This window comes from Balearica regulorum, chromosome 9 (genome assembly GCF_011004875.1).
Source record: "Balearica regulorum gibbericeps isolate bBalReg1 chromosome 9, bBalReg1.pri, whole genome shotgun sequence".
In the NCBI taxonomy this organism is placed as follows: Eukaryota; Metazoa; Chordata; class Aves; order Gruiformes; family Gruidae; genus Balearica; species Balearica regulorum.
In genome coordinates this window covers 18,786,659-18,808,913 of record NC_046192.1, presented here as the reverse complement: position 1 = coordinate 18,808,913, position 22,255 = coordinate 18,786,659, and the positions used below count along the sequence as shown (strand labels likewise).

Here is a 22,255-nt window from a genome sequence, read left to right as displayed (position 1 = left end):
CGGCTCCGGGGGTGCCGGACCATTGACCGAGCCGGGAACGTGCCGCGGCCCGGGTGCTCGGCGCTGCACAGCGCGGCGCGGGCTGCAGCCACGGCGGGGGCCGGGACCGGCGGGCACTAGGGCCGCGCGGTGACTCGCTGTCGGCAGACAGTAGTGCGCAGGCGCGGAAATGGCCACGCCCGCTCTGAGGCTGCTTCCGCCCCGCGGCGGAAGGGTGTCTGCCTGGCGGCGCGTGGCGGAAGTGAGGGCGCGTCATCGGCGGGCGCCGGGCGGGAGCGGGACGCGGTGCCGCCGCCATGGCCGGGATCCTCTTCGAGGACATCTTCGACGTGAAGGACATCGACCCCGAGGGCAAGAAGTTCGACCGCGGTGAGCGGGGCCCCGCGCCGCCTCCCCACCGGGCCGTCGCCCGGGCCTGCGCAGCCTTAGGCCGGGCCGCTCGGCGCTGCCCTCCCGCGGGGGCCCTGTGCCCTCCCTCAGCCCCGCCTGCCTCCCGCTCTGGCCCGGTCCCCCCCTTTGCCCTTCCTGCCGGCGGTGGCCCCTGTCCCCCGTCCCCTCGCCGCCGTCTGGCACCGACCCCCCCATGTGCTGCTTCCCCAGCTCGGGCTGCCTGCCACTCCGCACCCCCGCGGCTCCCGGGACGTTCTGTTTCCCAGCCCGCCGTGCCCCTCTCCCTGCCCGCCCACGCCTCAGCCTGTTCCCAGGCTCTGTGGCCGTCCCCGAACCCTGTGCACCCCTTCCCCCGAATAGCTCAGGCGCCAGCCCCGGGGTGCGGTGGAGACAGAAACGGCCTGGCCCTGGGATCCTGCTCCCTCCCAGCACCGAGGGTCTTCTCTGCCCTTCTTCCTGACTCTGCCGTTCTCCCCAGTGTCCCGCCTGCACTGTGAGAGTGAATCCTTCAAGATGGACCTCATCCTGGACGTGAACATCCAGATCTACCCTGTGGACCTCGGTAAGCCATCAGGCTGCTAGTCCAGAGCGTGCCAGGATGGAGTGGGGTTAGAGAGGCGCATGCTGGTGCTCAGAGGAGGGAGATTGAATTTGCTGTGAACAATGAATGAGCTGTCCCTGACTTCCTTGGGCCCCTGTGCTGTCCCCAGATCACAGGAGGTGCAGGGCACACTCAGTGTGCTGGGGCTGAGCAGGATCCAGGTTTGCCTCGCTGTATTTGTTTGGGCTCGTGTCTGGCCCGTTCCTCAGAGACACTGTCTAGTGAAACTGCCTCAGCTGGTAGCAACTAAGCTTCGAGGGAGACCTTTTGAAATGAGCTTCTGTGGCTGAATATACTAAACAGGTGGGAAATAAAATCTTACTCTCAGTGAAACGCAGAAGGGCTGGAGCTGGTGCTGCAGGATCTCGTGTACTTGCCAGGGCTCAGCCAAGCCCTTTGGGACTCTCCCTGTGAATCTCTTGCTGTGTCCTATGAAAACACCGTTAGTGGTGTCCTGGTGGCCCTGGTCTCCTCCGTGGTGGCAATGAATGTCTGTGGGGAACCGGGAGACAGAGGATCCATTGTGCTCTCTTCCTCGTTCCCCCCAATCCTGTTGGAGGACTGAATGCAGGGACGGGGGGTTGTGCTAAACGCATCAGGGCGGCTCCTTGCCACTGCCCTGCTGTGGGCACCACTGCTCTGGCTGTGCCCGCTGCCTTCTCACCGCTCCTCTGCCCTCTTCTCCCAGGGGACAAATTCCGCCTGGTCATCGCCAGCACCTTGTATGAAGATGGCACCCTGGATGATGGCGAGTATAACCCTACAGACGACAGACCATCCAGGTACAGGGGGCCAGCCAGGACCCACGTGGGGGTGGATGAGGGAAAAAGCGAAGTGCTGAGTGGCTGTGAGGTACCTTCTCCCGAAAGACGCTCAGCTGGGGCAACACCTGGTTTGACTCTTCTCTGAGCTCCCACCGTCCCGTCGCAGGGCAGACCAGTTTGAGTACGTGATGTACGGCAAGGTGTACAGGATCGAAGGGGATGAGACCTCCACGGAGGCAGCCACACGCCTGTGAGTGCCTGTCGGCCGGAGAGGGGGGACACGGTGGTATGGTGGAGGCGCCAGGATCCCAGCCTGGGTCTCCTGTGGGATTTCCCACTCTGATCACTCATCTTCTCCCACCCCAGCTCTGCCTACGTGTCCTACGGGGGGCTGCTCATGCGGCTGCAAGGAGATGCAAACAACCTGCACGGGTTTGAAGTGGACTCTCGAGTTTACCTGCTGATGAAGAAGCTGGCCTTCTAGGAGACTTCCTGCCTCCATGGGCTGCCCCAGAGATGTTCTGCTGGCGAGTAAACAGGAGCCCTGTGACCCCAAGTCCTGCCCCGGCATCTGTGCTGCCTGGTCTCTCCAGAGCTGGGGAGGAGGGAGCAGTCCCCCTCCTCATCCCGGCGTCTTCTGACTCCTGCTAGGATCTGCAGCCCCCTCCTGCATGGAGTGAGGAGCCTGATGGCCAAGCAGAGACTGAGCTGGGTGCTCTGCAGTCCTACCTGCTGCGCATCTCTTCCACCTCTGCCTTCTGCGCTTCTAAAGCGGGCTCAGCCCCGGCTCTGGCCAGCTGGACTGGGATGGCCACCTGTCTGCCTTGGGGCTGGGGACCGTCCTGAGGAGCCATCCTGAGGCAGGCTGGGCTTGTTCTTCATTAAACTGGGATGTTTTTTCTAGATGTGGCTCTGCTGGGTGGGAGATGAGGCTGGCAGGGAGCGGGTATGCCTGCGCGAGGGCGTGGGGGGCCCGTTCTGCTTTCCCAAAGGACGGGCAGTCCAAACCTGCCCTGGGCTCTTCCCTGCCACCCCTCTGGGCGTGATGCGCCAGGGTGAGCAGGTGGGTGTGGAGGGCGAGGAGTGGCAGCCCATGTCTCGAGTGGGGTCTGGTGCCCAACAGAGCCCACCTGCGCTGCAGAGCTGGCAGCTGCCGCAGGAGGGAGCTGGGCACTCGGGAGAGACCCGGAGCGTGTCCCCAAGGGGCTGCCTCTTACTGAGGCCCCTGGGAGCGTGCGATCCCCCTGCCAGGGCTGCAACAGAGAGGAAAAAGAGCACACAAATGACTCTTTAGAAAAATAGCTCTTTAATTGTAAAGCATTCACAGTAGAGGTGCCTGCCTGGGTGGGAGCAGCGTCTGTGCCCGCTGGCGCGTGGGTGTTGTTGCTGTCTGCCTCCGTGGGCCGCGTGGTCTCCGAAGGCTTGAGGAGCTCACCCTTTCACTGCGGGCACCTTCCTGGGCACCCAGAGCACAGCTCGGTGTCCGGCAGGATCGCTCTGACCCGGGATTGGGGGTGAGCCCTGTGCACAGCCTCACCGGGCCCCGCACCGGGAGTCTCTGCCACCCCCCTGGCCTTGCTTGCACAAGTCCTTGGCCAGGTCGTGGAAGAAGAAGCGCAGCTTGCCCTGCACCAGCTGCTGGTAGGTGAGGAAGATGCCAGTGATGTGGGTCTGCTCCATGGAGCGTGGGGAGCAGCCCGGCTCCCAGGGTCCTGCCTGAGGAGCAAGAGTGGGATAGGGGGGTGACAAAGCTGTCGTAGCCAGCCCAGCGCAGCCGTGTGCCACGGTGGTCTGGCTCACGTGGGGAGGTCTCACCTCCCAGCCGAAGGTCTGCAGGAGCTGGAGGAAGGAATTGGCCTGTCGGTAAAGCTGGCTCAGCTGCCTGGTCCCGCACTTCTGGGTCACCTGGTCCCGGGCCCCCACCACGGCACCCACCAGCAACGCCAGGTCGCAGAGGATCTCCCGCCGCTTGGTCTCATTCTGGGGGAGCAGGCAGTGAGCGGGCTGGCCCCCGGACCCAATTTATTCCTCTGCCCACCCTGGGTCTGAATGGGGTCTTCCACCCTCCTGTGCCGCTAGGTATGCCCACAGGCATCTCGTTCAGCATTTCTGGTGCCTGTGCCAACCTGGGGGGTCCTTCTGCAGCCCCATGGGCACCCCGGTGCCAGCACCGTCCTCCCAGCCCCTCTCACCGATTTGGATTTCCACTGCTGGAGGTTGATGTCCACCAAGGGCAGCACCGCGGGGCAGCTGAGTGCAGGCAGTGCCTGGCACTGGCCCTGGGGGGCAGAGGAGATGCTGGTGTGAGATACCAGGAGCTGTGCCTATCCCTGTCTTAGGTTTTGGGGGGGGGTGGTATCCTCACCGCTCTCTTCTCCATGTCCTTGGCCTCCTCGATGTACTTCTGGATGAGTCTCTTGTCGCAGACCAGCCCCGTTGGGTTGGCGCGGCCATCTTCCATGTGCAGGAGGAAGGATGTGAGGAGGAACAGTCCTGGGGGAGACAGGGTTACTTTGGGCACCATGCCACCCTACCCTGGCAGCTCCAGCCCAGGGACATGCCTGCAGCAGCAGCAGCAGCCCCTCGCCCCAGCCCAGTGGTGGCCGTGGTGGCCCCATGGCAGGGGTGCAGAAGGGAGGTCTAGGGGGGCTGAGGAGGGTCTGGTGCTGCCCTACGGTCAGGCAGTGCCGGTGCCTGGTGCTTGCTGGGGATAGCTGGGGTTTTCCTGCCAGTGGTGTGGCCGAGGGGCCACACAGCCACGTTTTGGGGGGGAGCCAGGTTTTTTGGCTCCGCTACAGGCGGGGAGCAGAGCTGTGCTCCCTGCGCAGATCAGAGCCAGCCCTTCCGATCTGTGCCCGGAGCAGCTCTGGCTGTCACGTGCACTTCAGGGAATCCCTGCCTGCGGCATCCCGCAGCGTAGGTCTGCTGCTCGCCGCTGCTCCAGCCGAGGGCTTGCCTTCCCCAGCGCCGCCTTCCCCAGCACTGCTGGCACACTGCTGCCCTGGGCACCTCTCGGCCAGGCAGCTCCTGTGCCCGATGACTGCCCAGCCTGTTGACAGGTGTCTCCTCTCCAAAGGCCCTCTGTGCATCCACCTGCCTTGCTGCCCACCTTGGTGCTACACCTGTCCCCAAAAGCCCTCGGCGCAGCCTGTTTCCCAGGGCCAGACACAGAGAGATGCTCGGTTGCCCTTGTGCACCAGTAGCAGCCAGGTCCGACCAAACCAGAGCCACCTTTGAGGTTTGCTGCCCGCACGTGGGGCTCATCTCCTGGGGTGCCTGTGTGGGGGCTGCTCTGGCTGCGGAGCCATGGTGCCCACGGCCAACGCCATGCCCCTTCCTGCTTGCTCCCGTCCCCCCCTTTTAGCCGCACACTCACTGTTCAGCTCCATGCTCAGCTGGGGGCTTCGGCCCTGCATCTTCCACCCTGGGGCCAGCGGCTGCTGCCCGGCTCCCGTCTCCCTTCCATGGAGGGCGGCGGTGGCGCGGGCTCCCCGCGAGTTGCCCAGCCGGGACGGAGGGCCAGGGGCAGGGAGTGCCCCTGGGGCAGCACGGCGTGGCTCTCTGGCTCCGGCTCTGCTGCCTGGCCGAGGCAGTGCGATTTCCTGTTGTGTCGCCGCTGACCTTCGAGCAAAATCGCAGCGGGGGCCCTGGGCCCGGGGGACGGCTTCCTGCCTCCGGCCACTTCCTCCCTTGGCTCGGGGCGCGGGAAGGGCGTCCCTGGGCGCCCTCCGGAGCTGCTCACCTGCCCCCTGGGCTGAGCGCTCGGCTGGTGGGACCTCAGTGGTCAGTGCCCGGGGGATGAAGGTGGCCTGGGTACCTGCAGAAGAGATGGCATCGGTGACCCTGCACTGGGCAGCCCTGGGACCATCAGCCCTGATGGGCTCCTGCTCCCAGCTGTGCCAGGCAGGCATGAAGGCCGCCGAAAAACCCTCTCCCAGAGGTGGACCTCATCCCTGGTCACCCTCACCCAGAGGTGGAAGCCAAGCACAGTTACCCTTTCCCAAAGGCAGACCCCATCCCCGGTGACTGTCACCCAGAGGTGGCCTCCAGCCCCAGTGACCCATGCCCAGCGGTGACTCAGAGAGGTGGAGATCCCTGGCAGGGCTTCGGTGCACAGGGACCCCTGTGTGCTGGGCAGGGTGATGGAGCACAGGGGGCTGGCTGGCATGTGGCTCCCAGGGCTGTTTTGGCAGGGTGTTGGGGGGGGGGGGCGGGTGAAGCACCCACAGACACTCCCACCCCAGGTGGGAAAAGCACCAAGGATCTGTCCAGTGCCAGGCCTGGCACGGCCATGACCCACCCCCAGCAGAGCCAGCCCTCCCCCTGCCCCCCCCGCCCGGGGACACTCTGGCCTGCTGGAGGGGGGAGAGGCAGGTGTGCACACACCCATCCCCGTGTGTACATGCGCGTGTGTGTCCGTATGGCACACGTGTACACACCCTACGTGTGCACCCTCAGACCTACGCGTGCACATGCGCACTTCCCGCGGCACACGTCGGGGTGCACGCTCAGATAACCCCAGGGGCTGGACAGCCCCCCGCACGCTTCCTTTTGGGGGACCCCCCCCCCCGACCCAGTCCACATCCTCTTACCCCCGGTCTCCCTGCAGCCTGTGTGCTTCCTTCTCACACCCCTGCTCTCGCACGCTCTCGCACGCTCCCACCCCTGTCCCTGCAGCCGGCTGTTCCCGGCAGCGCCTGGCTGGGTGACAACAGTCAGAGTAAACACCTCAGCCCCGCTCCGCCTGCCCCGTGCCCTGCTCGGCCCCTGGCAGCCCACCTTGAGGGTCGCGGGGTGCCCGGACAGGGCGTCTGGAGGGTGCGGCAGCTCTGGGGACGAGGCTGGCAGCCCGGCTTGCTTGGGGTACAGCTGGCAGCGGCAAGAGCCGAGAGCACCGGGGTCAAACACCGCCAGGCTTCCCCCGCACGGCCGTGCCCTGTCTCTGCGGACGTGACAAGCTGCAAACGCGTCTGCCAGCACCCTCAGCCCCTATGCCAGCGCTGGCCCCGCTCCCGGCCCCGTGCCATTCCCTGCTGTGCCCCCACCGTGCCCGGGTCCCTGTCCCTCCCTGCATGCAAAACCGTTGATGATGCCAGGCTGGAGAGCTGCGGTGCCCTGCGCTCCTTGCTTGCTCTCGTAATTAGGCAAACGAACCCATCAGGGGAAACCAGAGGGCAGCTGGAAACTGGAGGTCTGCTGCACCCCAGCGGGTGCCAAGGCACCCAAGGGGCCCTTGGCTCCAAAATGCTCCGTTTCAGCCACGCCAGAAGCGGGTGGGCAGCGGGAGCCCGTGCCTGTGGGCAGCCTGGCATTCTGCTGCTGGAAAGGGCAATGCTCCCAGGGGGGCAGAGGGGCATGTGGGGGGAGCCCCTGCTGCTGGCCCACCGTGTTTCCCCCAGCCCAAATCCAGGGATGCTGCGTGCTGTGGACGGAGGGGGTGTGGGGGCAGTGAGTGATGCTCAGGGACCTCAGAGGGGCATGGGGACTCTGGCCGAGATGGGCAGGGCTCTGGCAGGGGGCAGGAAGCCAGGTGGGGGCCGCAGGGCTGTGCAGCTGGCCGGATCCTGGTGCCAAGTTTCCCACCTCTCCTTACAGGGTGCAAAGTGCCGGGAATCCCGCTGCGGGGGGCAGCCGTTTGCACCCACTTTGCCAAGGTGCTGAGGGCAGCCGGAGGTGCCAGGCGGCAAGGGGGGGGGTCAGGGAGGAGACCATGGATGAGTGGCACAGCTGCTGTCCCCGCAGGCCACCCAGATGTGCTCGGTGGGTACCCCCAGAATGTCACTGCAAGGCAGGGGGGTCATGGGAAGCAAACCTGGGCTTCTAGGGGCAGGGAAGGGGGGTCCCAGCCTGCTTTGAAGCCCCCATAAAAGGGTCCGGCATAAAGGGAGGAGAAAGTCAAAGGAACAAAGAGAGCGGCTAATCCCGGTGTGAGCAAACAGCCCCGTTTGCTCAGGGCCCAGCTGTCCCCGGGGCCAGGGAAAGGAGCACAGCAGGGCTCTGGGGGTGCCAGGCAGCGGGGGACCCTCTACCCAGGCTGGGCCCCTCCTTGAGCATAGGCAGTCCCTGGGAGATGGGTGCCCCCTGCCCCCACCAAGCCTTTTTTTATATCTGCAAATTGCCAATACACACCGGTGGGCAAATCCTGCTCCCCATGCCCTCCACACCGCTCCCCGGCAGCCCATCCCGGGAAAGCACCGTGGCACTGCTGGGCGAAGGGGCATGTTGGCCGGGGTGGCATAGCTGGGGGTGAGGGCTGGCAGGGTTTCCCCACCTTTTGTGATTCCCAGCAGGCCACACGCTGCGTGGCACCCCGGCACCCAGCCCCAGGTGCTGCCCAGAAGATGCCCAGGGACAAACCCTCCAGCCGCCGCCTTGCACCAGGGCACCTTGTGCCAGGGGCTCCGCTGTCATCTGGGGTGATCCCCCCTTTCCCCATCCTGTTCCTCAGCCCAGCTCCCCACCCCAATGGGGGGGCACAGGGGGTGCCAGGAAGGCACCTCGCCCCTCTCCCTCCATCCCGCAGGGCGGCGAAGGGGTTAATGCCAGGCGGCCGAGCCGCAGGTGGGCGCAAGAATGAAATTCCTTCTCGCTGTCCTGCGAAGTCTGGGCACAAATATTTGCCTGCATGTCCGGTGGGGAGGGGGGAGACCACCATCACTCTGGGAGCTTGCTAATCCCCATGCCAAACACGGCCCCCCCATGCCCCGCACGCTCCCTGCCTTCCTCCTGCCAGGGTCACCCCGCAAGACCTTTGAGGAGGGGACATTCAGGACCAGAGGGACACCAGCACCTTTGGGTGCTCCTATAAGCAGGGAGCTCGATGGAGGTGATGGGGCGCTGGGGGCGGGCATGGTGCCCCGTGGCACAGGACGGGTCTGCTTGGCCTGGCAGATGAGGCTGCTTTGGGGTCTCCATCACGCTCCCCAAGCTGTGCCCACTGCAGCGGGCTGGGATGAAGGCGAGAGCCCCAGCCGTCCCCGCCATGCCGGCAACACGCCCTCTGTAATAAACTCCATGTGTTTGCAGACAGAAAACAGCCACTTCCCCCCCCCGCCCTTCCAGCACCCCCCCAAGCTGCATCCCCCCCCCCCCCCGTACCTGCCCCCCCAAAACTCCTTCTGTCCCCAGACCCCCCTGCCTTCATCTGGGGCGGCCCAGCCCTGCAAGCCGCCTACCAGTTGTGCAAATATTGCCGGAACGGCTGTAATCCCCGTGTCCAACGTGAATTATGAGATATTTCCACCCATTACAACAGCCCCCCCCCCCCCCCCCCCCCCACGTGTGTGCGAGGCCGGGGGGATTAGTCACGGGGCAAGCCGCTCTCGGCACAAAGCTTTGGGGAGGCCGACGGCTCTCTGCACCCCATGCCGGGGAGGGTCGGTCAAGGGGGGCTCTTTTTGGAGAGAAGGGATACCCTCTGCGCCTTCCTGACTCCGGGCTCACGCCTGGCATGGGGCAAGAAAGGGGGTGTTGGGGTGCCAGGAGGCAGTGGGAGGCCATGGGAAAGGGGGGGCTGGGGCATGTGGTTTCGCCTCGACCCCATCCCTGGGGAGCAGAGGCTCCTTCCTGCCCCCCGCCCCCCCAGCCCAGCTCATGTTCAAAGCCGCAAGTAGGCAGCGACTAATGAGGCCAGACAATAGGGAGCTGCGTGGGGCAGGAGGACCGGCCAGGGCCCGCCGCGACGCCCCCATGCCAGGCACGGTACGGCCCCGGCACCGGGACCCTCCGCGGGACCCTCGCCGCCAGGCAGGGCACGTGCCCACGAAGCCTCAGGCACTGCAGGCTGTTTTGGAGGGCGCCGTCGGGGTGTCCCACCCACGCTGTGCCAGGACGGCACCCCACGGTGCCACCGCCTCCCCATCCAGGGACAAGCCGGGTGCCCGCTCCGGGGAGAGGTGCCAGAGAGGTGTGGGTGCCAGGCGGGGCTGCCGACGACGGGCCGGCTCCATCCCCGTGCGGCTCCAGCTGCCCGCAGCCGGCGGCCCCGTTCGGGCTGTGCCGGCGCCAGGCCCGGCTCCGGAGCGGCTCAGAGCCGCCTTTGTGCAGGGCGATGCCGGCGCACATGTGTGGGTGCTGGGAAGCAGCTGGTGGGACCGGGACCCTTTCCCAGCGCCACCCCTGGCTGGCGCCACCCCCTCCCCACCAGCACAGGGACCTCCGAGGCTCTGGCAAGCCGCACCTCTGCCCCCTGCCTGGGGGCACCCCTTGGCATTTTGAGGGGCAGCCAGGGCTGTGGACGAGGGAAGCCCAGGCACGGCTGGGGCATCCATCCCTTCCCTGCCTGCTCGCCCCCACTGCAGAGGCGATGCCCCCTCCCCAGGCAGGGATGCCCGGCACCATCCCACCCTGCCAGGCCCCATGCCAGCACACCACCCTGGTCCCAGCCTGGCCGTGCGGGAGCACCCTTGCAGCCCCCCCTCTCCCCCACGCTGCCACCCCATGCCTCAGTTTCCCCCGTGCTGAGGGCCACGGCCAGGCGGGTTCTCCATCTCTCCTTCCTTTCCCCGGGAAAGGGGAGGGAGCTTCCTCCACCACTTCCCTGCGTCCCGCAGCCGAGCCAGGAGACTGTGACGAGCTCTGGGTGCGCGGAGCCAGCGCCGGATTCCTGGCACCGGCGGGGCGGCTGGGAGCCATCAGCCGCCTCCTCACCGCTCAGCCCCGCTCGCGTCCCGCCGTCCCCCAGGGCCGCTGCCGTGCTGCAGCGGGCACCGCGCAGTGACGCTGGCACAGCTGCACAGACCCCAGCGCTCCCCTGCCTGCTGTGCTGCCAGATCCCGGGCCAGCGGGGACGCCGGGAGAGAGAGGGGACAGGTCGGTGGCACCACCAGGGACAGCGGGGAGGGCACGGGAACGGGGGGTGCCACGCTGCCGGGCACGGTACCCGCTTGCAGAAAACGCTTGCGAGCAGCAGGGCGTTGGGCACAGCCATGCCTGGGGGATGCCCGGGGCCCTGGCAGTGTCCCAGCCCTGGCAATGCCAGCAGGCCATCCCGCCGGGGGAAGCCCAGCCGCTCCCCGCTGCCTCGTGCCAGCTCCCGCCGGGAGGTCCGGGCAGGTCCCCGGCACGGCCAAGCCCCCGCGACCCGCTGCCCTCCCCAGGAGAGGTGCCCGCTGCATGGGGACACATGCCAAACCGGGGCAGGGAAGGGGATGGGGCAAATGCGGGTGAGCCAGGGACGGGCAACTGCATGCAGGCTGGCACTGGGGACACGAGGCGGTGGGCTGCAGCCCCCTCAGCCGCTCACCAGGCCGCGGGGAGGCCCAGGAGGAGCCTTCTGGGGAGGCAGGGGCCTGTTGTGCTCCAGCTGTGCCGTGTTTCCCTAGCTACACCGTGCAGCTGGCCGGGTGTTTGTACCGCCCGGAGTTGATTTTGGCAGCCCCGCGCTTCCCCCTCCTCCCCTCCCCACCCGCCTTCCCCTCCCCGGGCGGCCGCCCGCCATGCACCCACCACCCGCTACTCCTCCCTGCCACCCTCGGTGGGGGTGGCAAGGCAGGGACATAGGTGGCACACGCTGGACCCCCTCCCCACCCCCCCCGATCCCCACAGTGTGTGCCTCAGTTTCCCCAGCTGGATGAGGGTCTCCCCAGGCTTTTCCACGGTGTCTGCTCACTGCCCACCACTGCTGCCCTCACCAGTCTGGGCACGCGTGGGTGAAGAGCAGGACTGGTGCCGGGTGTTTTTCTCTTGGCTTCCTCCATGGCTGCCCCCTCCCCTCCCTGAGCAAGGGAAACCAGGCGTCTGGGCTCCTGTGGCCCCCCGGCCTCTGCCACCATTGGGCAGCAGCCCAGGGTCCCGTTCTGGAGCCTTCCTCTGCCCAGGGTGGTCAGCAACCAGAGGGCTTTGGGGATGTCAAGGGCACAAGTTGTGGGGAATGTGTAACTTTGCAGGGTGCACTGTGGATTTGGGGGGGGGGCATGCTTTGGGGACCCATACTCAGGGGTGCTGAGTGGATGGTGGATCTGTATGTCCTGGGGAGGGGCTGGACGAGGAGGGAGAGGTCTGTAGGTGGTCCATGTGCCACAGGGGACCGCGGGGATGGACAGTACCCTGCAGCACCCCATGTCCTGGGGGTGCCGAGTGGCCTGGGAGGCGGCTGAGTGGATGTCCCATGCCTCAGGGGCCCAATGAGCCCTGGGGGGGGGCGCTCATGCCTGAAGGTGGGCTTTGTGGATGGGGGGCCCCCAGGATGCCCCATGCCCAGGAGATGCCCCATGCCAGGGGAGAGTATATGGATGGAGGGGAGGCATCTGAATTGGGGTGCCCCGCAAATGCCTTATTCCCGAGAGGGCTACGTGGATGGGGGCTCCCGGGGGGGGGCTCATGTCCTGGGGGGGGGGGGCATGTGGATGGGGGCTACTCCGGATGCCCAGGAATACCCCAAACTGGGGTGTGGATGGTGGTGGTGGTGTCTCCACAGTGCCCTGTGTCCTGGTGGGTGTTGTGTGGATTGGGGGGGCGTCCCCAAGATGCCCAGCCCCTGGGGGGGTGCCCCATGCCCTGAGGGAGGGTATGTGGATGAAGGCATCCCTCAGGTACCCCATGCCCTGGGGCTGGCATGTGAGTGGGGATGCTCTATACCCAGAGGTACCCCATGCCCAGGGGGAGTGAATGGGGGGGGCTCCCCAGGACACCCCGAGTCCAGTGGTATCCCATGCCCGTCGGGAGAGCTGCGTGCCCCGGGGTGCCGCAGGACGGCCCGTTCCCGGCGAGGGCGGCGGGGCCGGGACCCAGGGGGGGTCGGAGCGCGGCGGGGGCGCGTCCCCCCCCCCCTGGCCGGCCGCTGCCTGCGCCTCATTAGCGGGCCCTTTGTTTGCACAGGGCTCGCAGCTCCCGCTTGCCCATGCCGCCGCCTATAAAGCGGAGCCGGGGCCGGCGGCCGGGCAGAGGCGGCGGCAGCGACAGGCAGCGCCCGGCCCCCCCTCCCCGCCCCCGGCCGCCTGCCTGCCCCGGCCGGCCGGCACCATGCGCGCCGCCCTGCTGCTGCTGCTCGCCCTGCTCCTGCCCGGCCGCGCCGCCCGCCCCAAGCTCGCCCTGCCCATCCGGCCCGACACGGACCCGCTGCCCCCCGGGGGGGCGGCAGGTAGGAGCCCACTCCTTCCTTCCCCCTCAGCCCCCCCCCCCCCCCGCTCCGGGCAACCCCCCGTCCTATACCAGCCGCTGCCGCACCCCCCCTTCGTGCATCTCCTTTCGTGCACCCCCTTCCCTGCCACCCGCACCCCCGTCCGTGCACCGCATGCCTGCACACCCCCCCACCCCACCCCGGCTTCTCTTGCACCCCACATCCTGCTCCGGGGCCCCCCGGCTGGCCGGGACCGGCACCGGGACCGGCACCGGGAGCGGCCGCCGTGCCCAGCGGGCGACGGGGCGGTGCCGGCCGCTGTCCGGGGCTGCGGCAGGGGGGTGCCCGCGGCCCGGAGGTGACCGGGGGCGGCGGTGGTGGCGGGGGTCTCCGCAGGCTGCGCCTTCGGGGGGCACTTCTATGCCCTGGAGGAGACGTGGCACCCGGACCTGGGGGAGCCCTTCGGGGTCATGCGCTGCGTTATCTGCCACTGCGAGCCGGTGAGTGCACCCCCCGCCCCGGGACCCCCCTTTCCCCGGGAGATCCCCCCAGGATCCGGCCCTGCTGGGGAGGGGGCTGGCAAAGGGGGGAGGTCGACGCCTTCGTTCAATACACACACACCCCCCCCCCGGCCCTATGGAGAAGGGGAGCGGAGATCCTTCCAGCCAGCCGGACACCTGGATGTCCCCCACCCCCCCGCGGCAGTGGGGAGGAGAAGGGGGGTTTAAAGGATCAGGCTTCATTCCTCCTTCCTCGGGGATGGCCCCCGGCCCCCTCCCTCCCTCCGAACAGCCCCCCGAGGCCGGGGCTGGAGGGGCCGCACACAGCTGGGCAGGGGGAGGGGGGCTGAGCTTGGCTGCCGTACAGGCAGCTGGGGGCTGCGCAAGGTGTCCGGGCTGCCCACGGGGGCTCCAGATGGGCCGGGCTGGGGGGAGCCGGGCTGGGCCGGGGGTGGGGGCACACCTTGGCACGGCTCTCCCGAGCTTCCCCCCCCCCCCCGCCCCCCGCAGCAGAGGAACCGCCGGGGGAAGCCAGCAGGGAAAGTGAACTGCAAGAACATGAAGCAGGACTGCCCTGTGCCCGCCTGCCCCCGCGCTACCCTGCTGCCCGGGCACTGCTGCCACACCTGCCCCAAAGGTGAGGCTGGCCGGTGCCTCTGCAGGGAGACCTCTTGCACCCAGAGGGTCCCCCGTGGGCATGGGAAAGGGGGCACTGCGCACATCCCCCACCCCCAAAAAGGGCTGTGACCTTTGCTATGGGGGTTTCTGGTGTCCTTGGGGTGCCCGCAAGGTACTGGGCAGGGGGAAGCCCTGATGGGCACAGCTGTCCCCAAACCACCCTGGGAGGGGTGCGGAGAGGGTGCACAGGGCTAAGCACCCTGCCTGTCCATCTGCCTGCATCCCGTGTGCCTCCCGGCACCCCAGCACAGAGTCCCACGGTGATTTGCAGGGCACATCTTGGTCTATCTCAGGAGGGGGGATTTATCATTCCCCCCGCCCCCCCCCAAGCTCTTGAGCACAAGCAGCCTGGTGCAATGGTCTCCCCCCTGTGCCCACCCCGTGCCAGCCTTGCCAGGCCCCCTGGAGAAGAGCCCCGCACCCCCCTTCGACACCTTTGAGTACTTCCAGGACAAGGAGGACGACCTGGACAAGCCCTACAACGACCGCTCCTACCTCAGCTCTGAGGGGCTGGCCCGTGACGATGCCCGCACAGGTGAGTCGCCTGCCTGGATGGGCAGCAGTGGCGAAGGGCACATCCCCCCCCATGCCCCCTGCCATCATCGGCATCCCCTCCCCAGAGTTCGTGGCCTTGCTGACGAGTGGCCAAGAGCCATGGCATCCCACATCCAGCGCGGTGGCCAAGGCTCGGTTCACCCTGCTGCGCTCCTACCTGCTCTTCTCCATCAGCTACGAGCGGTGAGTCCTGTCCCCAGCCCCCTGCCCAGGCTGGCACAGCAGGCACCCCCCAGGTAAAGGAGGGGGTGCGATGATGCTTGTGCCTCGGTTTCCCTTCCGATGTGCCCCTGCAGTGCCACGGCCTTGCATTGGCAGGGTGAGAGATTTGGGGAGGGGGGCGATGTGCTGGGGGTCTGGCCCAGGCGGGCAGCTGGGATTTCAGCACACCCACGGCGCTGGCCCGGCCTCACCCCTTCGCCTCCAGGTCTGGAGTGGGAACAAACGGGAATGGCTCCAGGGCTCCGCAGAGAACTCGGGCGCAGCGGGGCAGAGGCGCCATGCCACCCCACGGGCTCTGCCGGCACGCACTGCCGGGGCACTGCTGCCGGGGTCCCCCATCCTCGCCGTGCCCTCCCCGGATGCCCGCCGGCGGCAGAGCTTCTTCTCTCCCTCCCTCCTTCCCGCTCCGGTTTCTTCTGCTCTTCCTTGCTTCCAGGCCCCTTTGCATAGTAAAGTGGTGACTAATTTCCAGCTCCAACGCGGGGAGCCAAACTGAGCCGAAAATGCTCCTAATTTACAGCTGGGCCCAAGCGCTTGGCGCCCAGCGGGTCCTGCCCTGCCGCCTTTCCTGGTGGGGACCCCCCTCCTGCGTGGTGCCAGCTTGGCACCGCTCCGGGGGGCAGGGGAGCCCAGGGGACCCGTGCCAAGCTGGCACCCAGTGGGACAGTAGGTTTTGGTCAACCTGAAGGGTGGTGCCAGGGGAGGGGGTGCCAGGCGAGGGGTCCTTGCTCACCCCCCTGGGTGCCTGCAGGCTGGGGCGGCCGAGCCGGGTGCGTTTCAGCGACCCTGAGGGCAACGTGCTGTTTGAACACCCCGTGCAGAAAAGCGCTGCCCCCGAGGACGGCATGGTGAGAGGGGCTGGGAGGGCAGGGGGGTACGGCACCCCTTCTTCCCCCTGCCCGGGTGTACGGTGCCCCCCGGCCCCTCCCCAGCCCTGCCCTCGCCTGCAGCTCTGTGGGATGTGGAGAACGGTGTCCAAGGCCAACGTCCAGCTCCTGCGTGGGGAGCAGCTCCGCGTGTCCCTCGTCACCCGGGCGCAGCCCTCCGGAGAGGTCCACGGGCACATCCTCAAGCACCGGGCGCTCTTCGCAGGTAAGGCTGGCTCCTGCATGCCCACCCGGAGGGTGCCCACTGGGACGCCCCTCACGCCCCCTGTCCCCACCCAGAGACATTCGGTGCCATCCTGACCTCGTCGGACCCCACACACCTGGGTGCTGGCGGCATGGCCATGCTGACGCTGAGTGACACCGAGAACAACCTGCACTTCATCCTCATGGCCCGAGGGCTGCTGGAGCCTGGTGCCGGGGGTGAGGGTGGGCACAGGCACCCCACGGGGCCTGGCACTGCCCGGGGGGGCTGCGTAGGACTGGGGGGGTGTGGCTCAGGAAGCGTGGGTCAGCATCTGTGGGGTCAGGGTGGGTGCAGGGCTGCGTGTAGGGCTGAGGGTGGGTATAGGGGCTGTGCATGGTGGGGGGGGGTGTTGAGGTGTGATTTGGGGTGTGCATGAGTGGGGGGTGTGTACCTATGGGGGTGTGGGGCTGGGGGGTGCTGGAGGGCGCATGGGGTGGGGGGGGGTCGGTGTACAGAAGGATGGGGCTGGGGTGTGAGGTGGGTGAGGATGTTGGAGGGTGCCAGGGGGAACAGTGGGGGTCATGGTGTGTGCGGGGATCCAGGTGTGCAGGACAGGGAAAGTGGGGGACCGGGTGCAGGGGTTTGGAGATGGTGGACACAGAGGGGTGGGTTTGGGGGGCAGAGGGGACACGGGTTCCAAGCCCCCAGTCCAACAGGTCCTCTACCATGCCCAGAATCCCCCTGGGTCCCGCTGCGGGTCCGCATCCTGCACCAGGGCCAGACGCTGCGGGAGGTCCACGCCAACATCACCATGGAGGTAAAGCCGTCTGTTTTCCCGCGTGCCCCGGTAGGCACAGCGTCCGCTGTGCCAGGGCTGAGCTGTGGCACCGTGCCCCCCCCCCTCAACTCCCCCCCCCCCCCCCCCCGGCAGGACCCCGACTTTGCAGAGGTGCTGAGCGAGCTATCTGCCCGTGAGCTGCAGTGGCTGGTGCAGGGCCAGCTCCACATCGTGGCCGAGACAGAGGGCCGGCACGCACGCCAGCTGGTGGGCACCATCACCACTCGCCGCAGCTGTGACAGTGAGCAGGGGGCAGGCACCCTGGGGTGCAGGGGGGGTGGCTGTGCCCCCCACGCCAACCTCACCCTCCCCTGTGCCTCTTTCCCTGGGCTGAAGCCATCCAAAGCGTGCTGTGCGGAGCGGATGCCTTGCTGCCGACCAAGACAGGGGCTGTGGGCTCGGCCAAGCTGGCACTGCATGAGAATGGCACCCTGGAGTACCAGGTAAGGGGGGGGTACCTGTCTCCTTCCTGGGGGTCCCAGGGGCATTTTCTGCCCCCCCCCCCCGCCCCCAGTGCTGCCCCTCGGCACCCTGCCCACAGGTGCAGGTGGTGGGCACTGCCAGCGAGGTGGTGGGCATCACGCTGGAGACCAAGCCCCGGCGGAAGAGCAAGAGGAACATCCTGTTTGACATGACGCCCAGCTACAAGGATGGACTGGTGAGCACTGGGTGGCACTGGGGGGGGGATGGCATGGGGGTTTTGGGTGAGCCCCTATCCCAACCGACATGGTATCCTGCCGATGACAGGCCCAGGGCACCTGGCAGAGCCCCAGTGCCCGTGATGCCCACATGCTGCTGCAGAACGAGCTCTTCCTCAACGTGGCCACCAAGGACTGGGCGGAGGGCGAGCTGAGGGGCCAAGTCATCTCCCTGCCCTACAGCGGGCTGCTCGCCCGCTACACAGGTACCTGAGGGGCAGCGGGGGTCATAACGGGGGGCAGTGGGGCAGCCCCCCCACCTCCCATGGCCCCTGTCTGTGTGCAGAGATGCCCGTGGCGCTGGCGGGGCAGCTGGTGTCTCCCCCGGTGGGCAGCGGGGCTGGGGGGCACGCCTGGCTCTCGCTGGATGAGCACTGCCACCTGCACTACGAGATCTCAGTGGCGGGGCTGGGCCGCCCCACCGATGGCACCATCAGCGCCCACCTCCACGGGGTGGCCGAGCTGGGCGAGATGGGCACCCGTCCCCACCAGCACAAGCGCCTGCTCAAGGGTTTCTACAGCACTGAGGTGAGGTGGGCACCTGTTGGGGCACCTGATGGTGGGGGCCAGGCCAGCCCTCATGCCCCCCCCGGTGCCCCTCTCGCCCCGGCAGGCTCAGGGGGTGGTGAAGGACCTGGATGCCGACCTGCTGCAGCACCTGGCCCAGGGCACTGCTTTCCTGCAAGTCAGCACCAAAGCCCACCCCCATGGGGAGATGCGGGGACGGGTAGGTCCCTACCCGGGCAGGGCACCCCTCCCCATCCCCACCACCACCTGGGGTCTCCAGCAGGTGACACTGCCCAGGGCGGGGTGAGCAGGGGACAGGATGGAGGGCATGCCATGGCATGGTCCCAGCAGCCCAGCGTGGTGTGCTCTGTGGCTGCGGGTGCTTCCTCCACCATGGAGGGCAGCTGGGCGGCAGCGTGGGAAGGGGAGGTCCCCCAGTGGTGCCAACCCTCCTGCCCATGCCCCCATCCAGGTGCACATCCCCAACCGGTGCCATGCAGGAGGGACCCGCCTGGCCCCGGGGGAGACCGAGGTCTCCGAGGGTGCCAAGACCGGGGACCTGGAGCAGCTGAAGAAAGACCCCAACTCCTGCTTCTTTGAGGGGCAGCACCGGGCACACGGCACCCGCTGGGCACCCGACTACGACAAGAAGTGCTCCATCTGCAGCTGCCAGGTAAGGGCCAGGGCGGGGGGGAAGTCAAGCTGGGGGGCAGGACATGCCAGCGGTGCCCCCCTGTAATGAACCCCATACCTGCCGCCCCTAGAAGCGCACAGTGATCTGTGACCCCATCCTGTGCCAGCCCCTCAACTGTACCCGCCAGGTGCACCCCGAGGAGCTGTGCTGCCCCGTCTGCGAAGGTACCTGGGGCCGAGGGGGGAGGTCCCAGGCAGGGGGCTGAGGGAGCGGGGGGGGTTCCCTGGGGGTACGTGGTGAGGGTCCCTCTGAGCCTGTGCCCCTCTGTGCCTTGCCTCCCTCTTCCTTGCAGAGAAGAAGATGGGGCAGGAGGAGCTGAAGCTGGAGCGGGCACGGGACAGTAGCGAGGGTGAGTCCTAGCAGGCACAGACTGAGGGTGCAGCTCTGCCCCCTTGGCTGCCCCGCCATCCCCGCGGGGGCTGCGCCCACCATTCCTCTTCTCCCAGGTTGCTACTTTGACGGGGACAAGACGTGGCGAGGCTCTGGCACCCGCTGGCACCCCGTCGTGCCCCCGTTTGGCCTCATCAAATGTGCCATTTGCACCTGCAAGGTGAGTGCTGGTCCCAGTCTTCCCCAGACCCCCAACCTGGTCTGGTGGCAGAGCTGCCCCAGCACCCATGGGTGCCCCAGCTGCTGGGCACTGTAGCAGGGGGTCAAACCAGGGAGGGGGGCAAATGCTTTGTATCAACTGCCCTGTGCCCCCCATGAGCCCCTCGTGCTCCCCACAGGGCACCACGGGCGAAGTGCACTGCGAGAAGGTGCAGTGCCCGCGGCTCACCTGCGCCAACCCCGTGCGCGCCAGCCCCTCCGACTGCTGCAAGCAGTGCCCAGGTACCTGCACCCCCTCCTGCCCTCTGCTTTCCCGGCACGGCCACTGCATGCCACTGCCGGCGATGCCACGGGGCACCCCTGCCACGGGCGGGCAGCCTCCCAGTGCCCTTTCCCACAGCCCCCGAGAAGAGCATCCCCGAGCTGGCCGACACCATGCAGGCAGACGGGCCGCGGGCGTGCCGCTTCGGGCGCCGCTGGTACCTCAACAACGAGAGCTGGCACCCCTCTGTGCCCCCCTTCGGAGAAATGAAGTGTATCCTGTGCTGGTGTGTGGTGAGTGTGCCAGACCTCAGGCGGCAGCAGGGAAAGAAGAGGTGGCCCCATGCCACTCCCCAGTGCTTCGGGGACGGGCAGGAGAGCACCCACGGTGGCACCCCGGGGACCCACCACACCCTGAGGAGCTGCTAGCCCCCCAAACCCCATGCTCAGCCCCTCTTTCTGCCTCGCAGTCAGGGGAGACGCACTGCCAGCGCCAGGAGTGCCCGCCGGCCGCCTGCGCCAGCCCCGCCAGGAGGGACAACCCCTGCTGCGCCAAGTGCCGCAGTGAGTGTGCGTGCTCGCACGTGGGCACTGCTCCCCCAAACACACCGCGGTGGCCTGTGCACCTCTCCAGCCCCCCTGTGTGCAGAGCCATGGCTGGGATCAACCCAAGCGCCCTCCTGGCACCCGCCATGTCCGCCTCTCAGCCCCCTTTTCCCCGCAGCCCCGGACGCCCCCTCGGATGCACAGGAGAAGGTCCACGATGCCAGGGTGGAGGCATGGAGCCGCTGAGCAGTGACCGCTGCCCGGAGCGGGGCGAAAGCGCAGCGAGGCCTGGGCAGCCGTGGGGGGTCCCTGCCACCCATTGCCCGCGCGCAGGGCGGGGGGCACAGAGGAGCACGGCGGGGTGGACGCGGCCGGGCGCCCAGCCTGGACACCCTGTCTCGGCACGGCTGCAGTGCCGGGGCTGCCCTGCCCACTCGTGGCAGCGGCTGGGCTGGCGGAGGCTGGGGCATCTGCTACTCTCCCCCTCCGAGCCCCCCTGGCCAGCAGGCACAGTGGGCATCACGCCCGCCTTGTACATAGTGTAAAATCCCTCCAGCCCCCCGTCTCGCTGCGCCTGCCCCGGCTCAGCCAGGCTCGTCACATAATTTATGGTGCCCAGGGACGGGGGTCCCAATGTATTTATTAAAACCAGAGATATTGCCCACCCAGCTCCCTGCCTCTTCTCGGCAGCTCCGTTGGGATTTGCGGGCCCCGACCTTGCTGGTTTTGGGGGTGCACATACTGTGGGGGGCTATTTGGGGGGCACGGGGCTTGGGAGCCAGTGCCAGGCTGGGGGCACCCACGGTGGGCCGTGGGGTGGTGCGTGCAGGGCGGCACTGGAGAGGACCAGAGCAGGGTCCAGTGCCCGTGGCTGGGGATGCGATGCCAGCCCTGCCTGTGCCCATGGCTGGCACAGGGACAGCAGGGCTCTGACCCTGCACTGCTGCAGTGGCACAAAGAGCCCTGCCCAGCTGCCTCCCGTGGAGGCGCCTGCCCGCAGCACCCACAGCCAGCCGAGTGCCGGGGCTAGGTGTGCCACGCAGCCGCCCGTCCCAGGGCCAGGGCACATGCTCTGGAGCAGGGCTCCCCCAGTCACCCCAGTACAGCTGCACTGGACCAAGGCCTCACGTGGCTCATGGGAGCCCCAGTGCTGGCACCTGCCCTTCGCTCCCCAGCGCCTGGGCTATACTGGAACAGTGCCAGAGCTGTACGGAAAGTAACACTGAGACATACTGGCACAACAACACTGCCATAGTGGGACAGTGTTAGTCTATACTGGGAGCATGCCAGAATCGACACTGGGCTAGACTGGGGTGGTGGTAGGGCAATAGGAGGATGGCACTGGGGCATAGTGGGCTGGCACCGAACCTGCCCCCTGCATGCCCGCGGCCACGTGGGTGCCTGTGCCAGCAGGGTGTCAGCACCCACGGTGGTCTTGCAGAGTGCTGGTGGCCCACAGCCGGACACGCTGGTGGCAGCAGGCAGAGCGTGTGTCCTGGCACGGGGCTGCCCCTCCGGATGAGTGTCCTGGCTGCCACAGGGCAGTGCCAGGAGCTGACAAGTGAGGAGGGAGCTCCGTGCCTGGGGACACAATGAGCGGGCAGCCCATTTTATCACCTCCCTGCCACAAACCGGTTTGTGTCCGGTGATGAACCCTCCCAGGCTGGCGCAGAGCATATCCCAGCCCCCAGCCCGGCCATCATTACCCACCCTTGGGGGTGCCAACGTCAAAGCCGGGGGTGGCACCCGGGTGGTGAGAACTAGCCTGTTCCCAGTCCAGCAGCACCAGCCCGGCAGTGCCACAGCTCCATCTTTCCCTGCGCCTGGTCCTTGCCACAAAGGTGCCATGCGGTGCCCGGGGGAGGAGGGAAAGTTTGGCCCAGCCAGCTGCCCCGGCTGCCCGAGCCTGTGGCGGTGGTGAAACGGAGGTCGCGGCAGCCAGCCTGCCATGCCAGAGTGCCTTGCCCGAGGATTGCCGGTGCCAAACTCCGCCGTGTGCCCCTCCGGAGAGGGCTGAGCTGCTGCTGCCCAGCAGGTTTGGCAGCGAAGAGTGGAGCCCACCTTCCTCCCCTGGGGCTGGCAGTCCCGGGGCGCTGAGCAGCACCACGGTAAGGATGAGCTCCCTGCCAGCTTTGGCGTACCTCTGGTGAGCCCCCACCGTGGTGAGGTGCCCTGCCACCCGTGGGCATCCACGAGTCTCCTGTGCCCTCAATGCCAAGATGTCAGGCACTCTGTCCCCCCCAAATCTGACCCCCCGCTAGGCATGGCCGTGAGCCTGGGGGCTGGCTGCCCGTGGTGCCCCCAGCACGGTCCTCCCTGCCC

General features: G+C 67.6%; 3 protein-coding genes across 8 annotated transcripts; 2 read left to right on the top strand and 1 right to left on the bottom strand.

Moving 5' to 3' along the window:
* The first annotated feature begins 205 nt into the window (after positions 1–205).
* On the top strand, positions 206–2,658 carry POLR2H (RNA polymerase II, I and III subunit H). 4 transcript variants are annotated; one of them, XM_075761463.1, is made up of 6 exons: positions 211–369; positions 869–952; positions 1,680–1,773; positions 1,922–2,005; positions 2,122–2,282; positions 2,407–2,658. In XM_075761463.1, exons 1-5 carry the CDS (start codon positions 297–299, stop codon positions 2,237–2,239), a joined length of 453 nt encoding a protein of 150 aa, XP_075617578.1. In that variant the 5' UTR covers positions 211–296; the 3' UTR covers positions 2,240–2,282; positions 2,407–2,658. The 4 variants fall into 4 exon arrangements, with proteins under 4 accessions (XP_075617580.1, XP_075617578.1, XP_075617579.1 ...); XM_075761464.1 differs by having other exon boundaries at positions 2,122–2,286; XM_075761462.1 differs by having other exon boundaries at positions 2,122–2,658.
* Positions 2,659–3,062: 404 nt separating this feature from the next.
* Positions 3,063–8,981, bottom strand: THPO (thrombopoietin). Of its 2 annotated transcripts, XM_075761861.1 has the most exons (6): positions 8,931–8,981; positions 5,132–5,572; positions 4,121–4,248; positions 3,948–4,034; positions 3,571–3,735; positions 3,063–3,471 (listed from the first exon to the last, which is right to left on the bottom strand). In XM_075761861.1, exons 2-6 carry the CDS (start codon positions 5,169–5,171, stop codon positions 3,289–3,291), a joined length of 603 nt encoding a protein of 200 aa, XP_075617976.1. In that variant the 5' UTR covers positions 5,172–5,572; positions 8,931–8,981; the 3' UTR covers positions 3,063–3,288. The 2 variants fall into 2 exon arrangements, with proteins under 2 accessions (XP_075617976.1, XP_010296886.2); XM_010298584.2 differs by lacking the exon at positions 8,931–8,981 and having other exon boundaries at positions 5,132–5,909.
* A 1,331-nt stretch (positions 8,982–10,312) lies between these two features.
* CHRD (chordin) lies at positions 10,313–20,601 on the top strand. Of its 2 annotated transcripts, none has more exons than XM_075761436.1 (24): positions 10,313–10,566; positions 12,574–12,835; positions 13,211–13,314; positions 13,825–13,951; positions 14,381–14,527; positions 14,613–14,730; positions 15,521–15,617; positions 15,720–15,861; positions 15,936–16,076; positions 16,575–16,657; positions 16,772–16,919; positions 17,015–17,121; positions 17,220–17,336; positions 17,426–17,582; positions 17,663–17,904; positions 17,990–18,103; positions 18,356–18,556; positions 18,648–18,741; positions 18,870–18,926; positions 19,024–19,127; positions 19,306–19,408; positions 19,527–19,681; positions 19,858–19,951; positions 20,112–20,601. In XM_075761436.1, exons 2-24 carry the CDS (start codon positions 12,718–12,720, stop codon positions 20,177–20,179), a joined length of 2,838 nt encoding a protein of 945 aa, XP_075617551.1. In that variant the 5' UTR covers positions 10,313–10,566; positions 12,574–12,717; the 3' UTR covers positions 20,180–20,601. The 2 variants fall into 2 exon arrangements, with proteins under 2 accessions (XP_075617551.1, XP_075617550.1); XM_075761435.1 differs by having other exon boundaries at positions 19,858–19,957.
* Positions 20,602–22,255: the final 1,654 nt, after the last annotated feature.